Below are 12,945 nucleotides of genomic sequence, written 5' to 3'. Positions count from 1 at the left end.
TGGTAATGGGATTGCATTTCTTGGTGATTTACTTGGCTCCTACTTAGTGCTGAGGCAAAGCTGTTCCACAAAGGTCAAAGGACAGAGTACAAGCCACATTCCAGATTTCCTAAGACAGACAGGACAGCTGAACTCAAACCCGCTCTTCATTCCTTACATTTCATCCAATTTTTACAATGTCCTCAGCTCCTGTTATTGGGGAATGGTATTGTGCACAGAGTACCAAGCTTAGTTTAGGAGACCAGACTGGGTGCCTGGCTTAACTGCCTGTCATTTGTGTTCTCAGGAATGCCACTTTGCTGAGTGTCAGCTCCCTGGCTTGTAAAATGGGGGTGGTTGTGCATCTTTATGGGTCATTGAGAGAATCTAAAAAGATAATGAAGACGGTGCTTTAAAAACACCAAAGTGTCATTGGTGGCACGTGAAACAGGACCAACCTTTAAACACTTTTAATAGTTATATATTCATATGTTTATATTAGAAAAATACAAAGAACATTATACCTGTGATTTCACACATATTATATCTTAGACTAAGACTGAAGGAGTTATTTAAAAAGTGGCTTGAATGGTGCCTAGTTCATAATAGGGGTCCAAAAAGCATTTGTTGAATAAATAAATAAAGGAGTAAGTGAATTTGAATAAAGTTTCTAGCTAAGTGGTCTTACAGGTAGCATGCAACTTTGGCTGAAGCCTGGGAAATACAGCTCTGAAGCAACAAGCAAATATGAGGCATTTATCAGGTTCATTATTGTCAAACATTTATTAAACAGTAAATATTAAAAAATATCTTCAACCTGAAAAAGTCCTGCTAACCTAAGGGCGATATTTCAGTATTTTTTTTTAAAGAATGGGAATTAATGATAAAGAAATACTTTGGAGTAAAGAGTTGACTCACCTGTGACAGAAGGATGAATCTAATTTTCCATCAATCATACTCGTGGAAAAATCCCTAAAGCGAATCCCATTGTTCTTCCAAATGAACTAACCAAATACACATGAACAATTTTTGCCAGTAGCATTATCTGAGGGTGTGTGTGTGTGTGTGTGTGTGTGTGTGTGTGTGTGTGTGCGTGTGTGTTTCCTTTCTTCTTCACTTTGGAAACAGTGTTTTTAAGTAGTGGAAAAGTATACTACAGGACTAGAATAAATCTATTCTAAATGTACAACAAATTTCACGTTGATCTGCCACACATAAATGGAATTAAATGGTTTGCGTAAGCTCATATTTCTAAAGCAGGACTGTTTAAAAGTTCACATCACAGAAACACGCATTGGCCTCAGACTAACTCTATGAACACTGTCCTGACAAGCTCGAGGACACTGTGTGGGTCTCAGCTATCTGCAAATGGAACTAGGCCTCTTTAACCTTGTTTAAGGAAAAAAGGTTACAAAATTCCACAATTCACTTCAGTGATGTTTACAGTCTCACCCGAGGTTTTACTTTGCTTAGTCTTTTTGCTAATATTCACATTTTTGGTCTTCTCTATTTCTTCATTTTTATTATCCTCCAAATTTTGACCAGGCACTGACTTTGTTAGCCTGGATTTTATCTTGCACAGAACTTTCCCAAAACTACTTTCCTCCCTTTTCAAGGAGATTCTGTTGCCACAGAGTGTTGATGGTCCTGCCACCCCACCAGCCACAACGCAGCCCAAATACTGTGGTTGGTGACTGGGTGTGGAGACAAGGACTCATTTCCAACTGTAGTTAAGAAAATATATAAGGCAAAGGTAATACACAAAGAACACTTTCGACAGAGAATAATAGTACTAAAGAATACAAATAGCTAATCTGATAATCAAGCACAGGAAGCTGGTTCTTCAAAGTAAAATGTTTAAACATCGCAAGAAAACTCAAACTTAAGCTATACATTCCCAAAATGCGACGGTAAGCTGTCTTTATGTTTCACACTGTCAAAATATGTGTGTGTGTGTGTGTGTGTGTGTGTGTGTGTGTGTATGTGTGTGTGTGTGTGTGATAGTCACCTGACATACAGAAAGTGTATTGTCCTCAAATAAGTTTAGTTATGAGTTTTAATAATAAATGATGAGTCTTGTCTCATTTGAATGACTATTCAGAGAATTATTTTTATCTCTACCTGCCAAATATAATCATGTGAAAAAAGGCAAAGTGTAATTCTAAAGACAGAACCCTACCCACTGCTATTAAAAACATGCTTTTATTTGGTCATGTAGTGTGGCACTGAAATGTAGAACTTTTCTGGGTAATCAGGAGGTGTCTCTACCTGTCCACTAACAACCAATGTTTCATTGAAAAGAAACATTATGGTGCCAATCTAGAAATAAATCTTTTCCTAAATTTGGCTCAAGGCAGAATACACATTGAATGTAAGAGCAATGACATGAAGACCAACGGGAAATGTTCAAGAAGAGTAAAATTTATGTACTAAAAAAGGAATTTTATTATTTGATTATTACTTTGACAGACAATACTTGTAGGCTAGTTAATGTAAGATCAGAGATGGCAGATGATAATTTCAAAATATAGTTTAGAAAACAGGAGCACTTTTCCCATTTTTAAATAATGACTGAAACAAGTATATAAAGACACCCATTTCCCCCACCCCAGTTTCATAGACTCAAAATGTAAGTTTTGAGTGTGTACATCATGGTGGAGGTGGAGAGGTGTAATGCCAGCCGAAGCCACTTCCCTTTCCAAGAATTCCCTAATACTGTGCCAAGATCTGGCAGTGCGCCTCTCCGGCTATGATGATGTACTGGAGCCCAGCACTGAGGGCTTATTCTTGGCCACTGAACCTTAAACTATAAAGGATTTATGGTTCAGAGAGAAACTTGCATCATTTATTTAGAAAAAGTATAAATATCTTTCAGGCCATACTTCGTGACAAACTGGTAACTGAAGGAAAGAATGTAGCAGAGGGTAAGGAGATGAATGCTACTTTCTGAGTGGTGTAATACCAGGCACAGGATATTCTCTAGTGTTGTCACATAGCTTCAGTATTGGGGCAGTATTCTGTAGGGGCGATTCGGTCCAACTTTCCATGGACTGTTAAAAATCTCTACTAATTAAAATTGTTGTATATGTGGGGGTGGGGTAGGAAGGTAAAGGAAGAAAGTCTGAGTTGGTAGTTTTTAGCAACACTGTTGGGAGGGACTTTCAAGCTTTAAAATGCTTCCAAGTAGAACTCGTGCTTGAAATGAACAGCTAATAACAACTTGTAATCTGATACGCCAATTTGTATGCGATGTGCTGAACTTGATTAACAAATGGTTATCAACAATTTCATCCATTAAACATATATATTATAATCCTCTCACCCTCAACCTGGTTAGTAAATCTTTTATTCATGGATAATGCATAGGTAAACAATAACTAAAGTCAAATTAGCACAATTCCACGGTGGTGAAATCCAAATTAATAAGGTTGTCTAACATAAAACAACAATAACAACAAAACAAAAACAAAAATAAAAAACCACAAAGAGATGAAAAAAAAATGGGCAAGGAGGCTAATTTTTACTGAGCCTCATTTGAGTGTTGGATAATCTACTTATGGTATCTCATTTAATTCTTAAGACATTATTTTGAGTAGGAACTGATATTCCCACTTGGGGGGTGAGGAGATTGCAGCTTGGGTGATTAATACAGCTACCCAGCATCATTTAGGAAACTGATGCCCCTGGGATTAAGCTCATGTGAGAATGCCTAAAGCCTATACCTCTTTCTGCCACACTCTGCTTTCTCTCTAGTTCTCTGTAGACTATGTTCATAGAGTACTTGATGTTTTGAAATAAAACCTCTTAGGAAGCAATCTCAAAAAGTGCTGAACAGTTCTAATGCATTATTAGTAATTCTGTTACATTTAATATCCCACCAAAGATTAAAAATGCCTTTCTAAGACCATAAACTGACCAGGTCATTTACTATGACAGTTGGCTAAGGTATCAACTTAAGGACAACGTGGACATCTCAGCCCTAGGCAGACATCAGTGCTCCAGTCACAGCATTGATCTGTTGGTCCAGAGAGGACCCACACAACCTGAAAACAAGATTGATGCCCAGCTTAATTAATTACCATAATTTTTTTTCTTTTTACTTTGCTTGCTTCTGAAAAGAATTTGAAGTGGTTTGCTGAGAACAAAGACTGCAACAGAAAATAAATGATAGGTTTGTGGGATGTGGGGGTGGGGAGAGATAAGATAATAAATCTATTCTAACACTTGAGTTAACATACACTTTATCTGGAGGGATCTGACAGAATCTTGGATTAATTTACTTTGGTGGACATGGAAATAGTATGAAAAACTGAGAAGCTAAGAAGGTTTAAAATGATAACGTGTAAGAAAATTGGTTACTAACCTTTTCTTCTGAGATACTACAAAGATAAACATAGGGGATGTGGTCCTAACATTCCACATTAGCAAGGTGGAATCAATTAGATTTTCCTATAATAAACAAATTGTTTATGGAGTCAGTCTCTATCTTTCTCTCTTGACTTTATTAAAATGTCAGCCTTTGCTACAGTATATAGAAGGAAACCTAATGCATTGCTTATCTTTTTAAAAGCAGAAATCTGATTATTAATGCACAAGACTTTATTTGTCCAGCATTGCTGAGGACTAAGGGGTTCTATGTAAATAAAATTTACATCATGACTGGTTTGTTCACCGGACTAAGAGTACACATTTTAAAAATGTTTTACTGGAAATCTTTTCAAATAGAATCATGCTTTGTCTTACACAGATATTGAACATAGTTTAATTTTTTTCTTGATGAACCAGAATCATCAAGACATCAAGGAAAGGCCATTTGGCTTGAAGTCAGACAGACTTGTGTTTGAAATTTCACCTTTCCTGGTCTTATACATTGAGAACATTGGCTTTCGGGGGCATCATTAAATAAGCTATGAGGAAGCCCTTCCTTTTTTTGTGAACTATAGAAGAAAAAACAGTGTTTGTGAAACAGCACTTTGTTTTGTTTTTTTTAATGTGCAAAAGTGAGGTAGGTCCTGAAAAGACCAGAGATTTTTAAAAATGTTATGTGCCCTAGAGCTTCTAAGGCTGTTATACCTTACTTTTTAATGATAGATAAATATTTCATGTGTTATCATTAATATTTTATTATATGTTTTCAATTTTGCACCTCTAAATGTATGCTTTACATTATTTTTTGTGAATTACTAAAAATATTTTTAGTGTATCATGATATCAAGGTTTTCATACTAAGGTTGTCAGAATGCCAACTTACAATGTCAGGCAGTGGGGAAGGACATTTGAATTGACAGAAATGTTATGCTCCCTATTAGCAATTCATCTATTGCCTATAATAAGGAAGAAGAATCTGGATATTTTAAACACTTACAATAAACATAGTGAGTGAAAACCAGGTGCTTATTCAAATGCAGCAAAATAAATGTTTCTTGGACTCTTAGATAATGATTTTTTTAAAAGTGTATCTCCCCAAACATTAGTGAGCAACTCAGTCCCAGGAGTTTGCAAACACACACTAACCAGAAGATTAGGACCATTGTTTAATGTGAAATGTGTTAAAAGTACATGCCTTTATTCTCCTGAGGACATGAAGAGATATTTAGACAAGGCATTTAGGACAGGAAGAATGTTTCCAGGAAAGGGAGGCCATAATCTTTTTTTTTAGCTAAGCTTTTTGTAAAATGGCACCTAAAAAGACGTGGTTTCATTTGCACAGAGATTGTAAAACAGTTCAGCATCTACATTTTAAATTTGTAGCAGTCCATTTATATTATAAAAGCCCAATTTTGCTGTTTCTAATTACTTTTTGAATAAACTGTCAAAAGTATTTAGGTTTATCAACCTAAAGAATGTTTTGTCTGGTCTCAGAGAGATTAGAGAATAAAATGTTTTGTGAACAGGAGTATGGAATTCATTTTCTTATCAAACGTAGAAACATTATGCCCAGAGCATATCCTGACAAGTATATATTAGGCATCATAAGCAACGGGTTTAAGGACCTCCTGGTCATTTGGAGAAAGACAATCTTTTTATTGTGCTGGCAAAAATGTTTTTGGTTTCCTGCCATTAAACCTAAGTGCCAGTGGAAGTTTGAGCAGAGTTGAAAATAGCTTTATATAATATACTCTTTAAGAGAATAATATATATTTGTAAGAGTAATTTTTATTTCCTAAGGAGATGAAAAATTACGTTTCTTCATTACATGTGGGGAATGTGCATAATTATCTCCTCCTGGTCAGATATAAATTTTTCTATCTGCTTTGAACATTCTGCATATTTCTTGCCTCGTGAGCCAATTCTACCATTGTGAGAGGGGGTAAAACCCAGAAGACCCCTACTAATTTCTTCTAAATTGAATGGTAGTTTCATGGAGAAGTTTTCATTTAATTTATATGATCAGATTGTGTTAAGTAGAACCAGACTGTGGGGTTAAACATTTCCATATGTTATAAAGGCCCAGAACTTTTCCTGAAAGGAGACACCATTCTGAACACAGACGTTACCTGTGGCTTCCAGAAATGGCTGCAATTGCACCCTGGTTTGGCCCTCTCCTCAGCAGTATGTGTCACATGCGAGCACATGGAGGAGACGCTGTCCCCCGGCACTTCCTGTTGCCCTACCTCTGCCACACCCGTGGACTCCAAAGGTCACCAGATTTTTTTCCCAGTCATTACTACTTGCCTTCATCCTCTGGGTATGGAATGAAGAGTTAGATAAATGCAGGGAAGGAAGGCAGAATTAACAAAACTCTGGAAATCTGGTTCCTAGGTTACAGGCCCTTGTAGAATCTACGAATGCTTCACAACTCACCCCTTGATAGGACATTTTGGTGACTATAACCATCCCCTCTTCATTTTATGCTCCAGAAGTTTGTGAGACCTCAATGAGTCATGAAGAATCCTAATTTCAAATCCAAAGAATCCAAAGTGATGATAACATAAAATAACAATTGACATCTGAACAAAGGTTAGTATTTGACAATGGATAAAGATTGGTATACCTTCCCTTCCTCGGGGCTTTGTTGACATGAATTGTGAACGTCGTCTTCTCTTACTAATTTTCCAGGCCAAGAAGTGAGTCCTTTGATTTGGCCCCAGACCAAGTCGCCAACGTTGAACGTCCTTGGCCTATAATGTATCAACTCATTTGAAGAAGGGGAATCTGGATTCCTTAGGTCATCTTCACTACTAATGCTCTTAGCGTCTGAAGGGCTAGGCACACACCCATTAATGCTTTTGGCATTAAAGTCTCCATTGTAATGGATGTAGTCTTTGACTAGAGAATTTTCCAAACTATTTGAGGAGCTTGGAGATTGCTCCTCTAGGACCAGGTCTTGCCTTGTAGTGCCCAGCAGCTCTCCAAAGCCCCGACTCTGTCGAGGTCTGTTCCCATTAATGTGTGCGCATCTTTCCACAGTGTTCTCTAGTCTCTCCTTAAAACTCATCATAGTTCTTTTGTAGTTATTATACCTGAAATTTTCCTCCAGAATTTTATCCCCTTGACAGTTTCTTGGTGGTAACAGTACTGGGTGCTGTTCCCCAGGCAGAAATGGCAGTGTGGAGACATTGTTGGACCTTTCGTGACAAGGACTACTGTGGACATGGCCTGGATGATCTAAGAATTCCTCACACTTCCACCTGTTTCGCTCCCCTCCAGGGCTTTGCTCCCCATCCCACTGTTTTTTGGATGTGTGGCAACTTGCTGACTTGAAATATTCAAACCCATCTCCTTCATTTGAGTTCTTCCCATGGTCCAGATTCCTGGGCAGCCGAGCCCCTCTTGCATTCCTTAGCCTACCATCATGATCGACACTGCCCATGTTTCGTCCATGAATGACTGCACTGACAGCACTGGGGAGACTTAATGGGTCACCAATCGAGGCAGTGAAGGCACTCATGGCACTCAGAGCTGGAATGGGGCTGATCTGAGTTGTACTGTTGACTGCAGTGGTGATGACAGCCTGCACTCCTTTGCTGGCTGCATCAACCACTGCTTTGTAAATGGCATCCACAGAAGCATCGCCTGGGCCGCCCACAATGAGGCCGTCCTTCACCTGCTGACCAAGAGATGAGTCAATCCTTGGCTGCAACTCACAAGATGGATCTTGGAAAGGTGGAAGTGGGGTGTTTGGATTCTCAGGAAGAGCTGTGAGCCCCGGCTGAGTGCTTATTCTTTTGTTTAGGAGAGCTGCATCTTCCTGCATTCTCACCTTGAAGAAACAGACAGGAAGCAATGAGAGAGAGAAAAGTCTTTAAAGACCTCAAAGAGAAAGACCATATTTTTAAGATTTGCCAAAATGCAAACAAACATAACAAGGAAGGAAATATAAAGGAAGAGCAAGGCTCAAACATGAAATAAAAAGTCACTGTTTACAAAAGCTTGGGTCCCATTTCTTTGGTTGAAATCATTTCACAGATTTTTTTTTTTTAAAGAAATCATCATTACCAAACATTCTTTAGCAAAGTTACAGGTGAGGTGGTTGGACACAAACTGTTTTCAGGTGATGACTCCACCTATTTACCTGTCATTACAGGTTTTGCAACTTGGAATTGAAAGTGAGAAACAAATCCATCACCAGCACTGCTCGAATTACAAAGGGAACCAAATTTTGAAAAGGATTTCTCACTCACTTATATTTCTACTGAAATACAACTAAGCTCCCTCCCTCTCTCTCTGTCTCTCTCTCCATATATATATATATATATATATGAGTATGATATATATATATTATATATATATATATCATACTCTTTTCATAACAACAAAATGTTTCTGATATGACACTATTTTTGAAGGTTTCGGATAGAACAGTGACACCTATTCTTCAATCTTACCTGGCTACTGGCTGGGGGACACCCCTCTGCTGTCAACAATGTCAATGTCTCTCTATAGATGTGACTGTTAATTGGGAAGAAATGAAGGGAGGGAATGCCCACTAGGTAAGAATATGCATGTTCAGGACAGGAAGGATGATGCAGTTTGAAAAAGTCCCCAAGGTTATTCTAATTTCACCAACCCCACCTAAGAATTGCTGCTTCAGACCCTTGACACTTCAATTTTTCCCCTCAATGATCTCTCCCTTCTTGTCTTCACATCCGTTTCCACTAACCAGAACCTGGGATCCATCAGTGTATCAACCACTCTCTTGTTATTCTTCCCCTGTCTACACCTACCAGATAAAATCTCAATCTGGGATCATTTTCACTGCCTGCTTATCTGTATCCACAGTGAAGTTGCTGAGTATCTGTCTAGGAATTCAGGGCGTTCAACTGCAGCTGGGGGCTTATTGTTCTCATCAATCCAGTGACCCTCTAGTTAGGTACCATTCTCTTTCACAGCCATTCAAATCTTCATCCACTTCTTGAAGCTGGCTGCTTACCACCTCTAGCACTATTAGCTGATAGCCTTACTTCACAGAGAAAATGGAGTTCATAAGGTTAAGAATTCTCATAGTTCTTATATTCTGCTACTCTCTGCCCCCTGGCAGGACACACTTCTCTGCAACTGTCTATGCCCCCAATCTGACCCTGCTTCCCAGCGTAAGAGAGCCCTCTTCTGCTCTCTGAAGGTAAGTCCTTCATTTATGCTCTGGATGCCAAGGCACTCCTCAGGGATCTTACCTCATCTGTTATCCCTTGTCTTCCTTATGTTCAATCTTTTCTACTTTTCATTTTTATTTTTCCTTTAGCATACAACCCTGTGCATAGCTTCCATATTCTAAAAGTTTGCATTCAACCTACGTCTGTTTCTCTTATGTTCTTCCTAGTCACGTTTTTGAAAGAGTAATCCATACTCTTTAATCCTAACCTTTTCATCCCTCCACCCACTGCAATCTGTCTTGTGCTCCCATCACCCCACCAAAACTGAATTCCACCATCACTGGTGATGTCCTAAATCTAGTGGACTCTCTTCAGGCTTTATCTGCTTGTTTGAGATTCTCAGTGACATGGTTGAGCACTTTGTCTTCCCTTCTGAATTTATTTTATTCCACAAGATGTACATGGACATATTCTCATTGTCAAAATAGATACAATTTTCTTTATCACTACTCCCCATCCAAATCTGACTTTCCCATCCCACTCTGATCCCATTTTCCTTCTCAGAAGTAATCAGTGCTGGAGAGCATCCTTGCAGACACTTATTTTTAATACATTAAGGTGTTTAGGTGTATAGCTAATTTTCTTTCTTTCCTTCCTTCTTTCACATAAATGGTTTTGTACTTTAGTATTGTTCTATAATACTACAGTATTGAAGTCTTGCAATCTTGTGGATCTTTTCAAATCAGTTATATAAATATACCTAAACCTACTAGTACTAGAAAGATGGATATACCATAATATATTTAATTATTTCCCTACTGATAGACACTTAAGTGGCTTCTAATTTTTGTCACCACAAGTAACGTTGTAATGAACATTCTGGCATGTGCCCTTTTGTTTACATTTGAAGATTTCTCTAAAATAGATACAAAGAAGTTGAACTTCTGGGTCAAAGGGTATGTATATTTATTTTTTACATTATTTTTGAAAAATGCTTATTTTTGAGAGAGAGAGACCATGCACGGGTGCGGGGGTGGGAGTGGGAGAGAGAAAGAGGGAGACAGAGGATCTGAAGTGGGCTCCATGCTGACAGCAGGGAGCTCAATACAGGACTCACACTCACAAACCACAAGATCATGAACTGAGCCGAAGTTGAACGCTTAACTGACTGAACCACCCAGGCATCCCAAAGATATGGGATGGTAACCACCCAGGCATACCCAAGGATAGGTATATTTAAAAACCTGATAGGGGCACCTGGGTGGCTCAGTTGGTTAACTGACTGACTCTTGCTTTCAGCTCAGGTCATGATCTCACGGTTTGTGGGTTCAAGCCCCAAGTTGGGCTCTGTGCTGACAGCACTGAGCCTGCTTGGTTGGGATTCTCTCTCCCTTTCTCTCTGCCCTTCCCCTGTTGGCTCTCTCTCAAAATAAATAAAAGAAACTTAAAACAAAAACCCTGATAAACTGTCAAGTTACCTGGATTTGTATCAGCATACAATCTGTATCAGCATACAATCAGACCAACAATATCTCTAAAAGTCAGCAAGGAATATCAATCAATCTGATTGACACATGAATGTTGTAATTTGTCTAACTCTGATTACTCTTTTCATATGTTCATTAATAATTTATTTTTCATTTTCCGTTCATATCTATTGCTCATTTTTCTATTATCTATTTCTATTTCTATTATCAATTATCTTTTTTCTTCCTGATTTGTAGGAGCTCTTTTTGTGTAATGAATGTCGATTACTTGCCATTATTATGCAAGTATTTTCTGCCAGGTGCCACTTGTCTTTAACTTTGTTTAAAATGCCCTTGATCATATGGAGATTTTAAAGTTTTATGTATTCAACCTTATTACTTCTTTTCTTTTTGACCTCCTGATTTTGTATCTTACTGAAAGAACCTTCTCTGCCTCAAGATTATTAAAAAAAAATCTGTATTTTCTTTTTATATTTATTGTCATTCTTTCCATCTAGATCCTTAATCTATCAGAAGTGTATTCAGCTTGTAAAGGTAAAGGAAGGCGATGTGGCTGAAGCCAGGGAGAGTGGTGAGGGCAGGACTGGAGAGTCAGGCCAAGCTGGCATGTTAAAGATGTAGATTTCAGTCAGGAGAGCAGTGGAAACCACCAAAGGGTTTAAGAGGATCATATGATCAGTTTTTACTGTCCACTCCAAAAGGACCACTGAGAGGCCTCAGTCAAAATAAAATAACCTTCACACAAAAGACTGGAATGTTTAACAATAGTCATTCTTGGGAAATAATAGTAAGTGGACGTGAGAGGGCACATGACCTCCTTTTTCTGTCTCTTCCCCCCAGTTAAGTATTTTAACAGACCTAGACATTGTTTACTATTTGAATAACCCAGGGAAGGAGAGTACCTGAAAGTTCTGAAACAGACAAGCCATAGGGTTACTGTTAGCCGGGCAAGGAATTGTGGGCTGTCCTTGAAATGCTTGCAGGTTCTGGTACCCCTGGAGAAGTTGCTGCTGCGGCTGCTGATTTGGAGGAAACATCTGATTGTTGTTTAACAGCGACTGCAGATGAGTCAGTTGATGGTTATTCAATGTATTGTTTATTGAGGACATGTCACCTATAGTTTGAAAAACATAAAATGTAAGTCAGTATGACTCTTCAGAGATCCTATGCCTATCTATGCACCTGAGGATTCCTGAAACAAAAACTGAAAACTGCACTTGGCATGGTCATTCTTTTCTCTTTTTCTCATCAATGTCTTACTAAGTGGTAAACAGAGAGTATTATTATTAATTAATTTTATCTTTCGTAATTAGTTTTTTGACTTTATGTCCTGGAGACACTACTTAGTTTTTGCTCTATCCATTAGCCAATCATTATAGATTGAGCTTCAGTGTTATAAACTCCTTGATATTATTTTTGTTATAGCACCTAAAACTAAAGGTGGAAATTAATCGTAAAATGTTTTAGTAATCATAAGTATCTGAGCGAATTATTAAAATGAGTGGATCTGATCAGGCCTTGTTAACAAAATTTAGTTCTCATGCCACAGTCGTCAATAAATACCACCAAATAAAATCAGATTTGACCAAGGAATATGTATATTGTTTTTAAGTAAAAGGTTGGTCACCTAAAATTAAAACTGTAAAGAAAGCTAATAATACAAAAGAATTCATTGCCATAATCATTAAAAATGAATATTATTAAATCAGATGGGATTAGTCAACAACTAAGTTCATATTCATAATTCAAAATTAACTTGTTTTAAAATTACATTGAAATTATCTTGAAGACAATGCCATTGAAATGGTCTTGTAACTTGAAATATGTAAACCTGTGATGTATTTTAGGTTATTTAACTATTGATTTTGACACCAAATAGAACTAATAAACTACAGCAACTAGTAAGCTATAAAATTAGTAAACTATATTCTAAAGGTGTCCATGAA

The 12,945-nt window shown here is 37.8% G+C and overlaps 1 protein-coding gene across 12 annotated transcripts in view; it reads right to left on the bottom strand.

Moving 5' to 3' along the window:
• MBD5 (methyl-CpG binding domain protein 5) overlaps nt 1–12,945 on the bottom strand; it is a 439,324-nt gene that overhangs the window by 18,127 nt on the left and 408,252 nt on the right. For all 12 annotated transcript variants that reach the window (XM_086718522.1, XM_086718528.1, XM_086718521.1 and 9 more), the window contains 2 exons: nt 11,902–12,113; nt 6,974–8,182 (listed from right to left, as the gene is read on the bottom strand). In XM_086718522.1, the coding sequence (XP_086574648.1) occupies nt 6,974–8,182; nt 11,902–12,113 (1,421 nt within the window). The remainder of the gene's footprint in view (nt 1–6,973; nt 8,183–11,901; nt 12,114–12,945) is intronic.

The sequence above is a fragment of the Puma concolor genome, chromosome C1, assembly GCF_028749965.1.
Source record: "Puma concolor isolate L17-30 chromosome C1, mPumCon1.1.hap2, whole genome shotgun sequence".
Lineage (NCBI taxonomy): Eukaryota > Metazoa > Chordata > Mammalia > Carnivora > Felidae > Puma > Puma concolor.
Note: the sequence above shows the minus strand (reverse complement) of the source record. Positions and strands in the feature narration are given on the sequence as shown.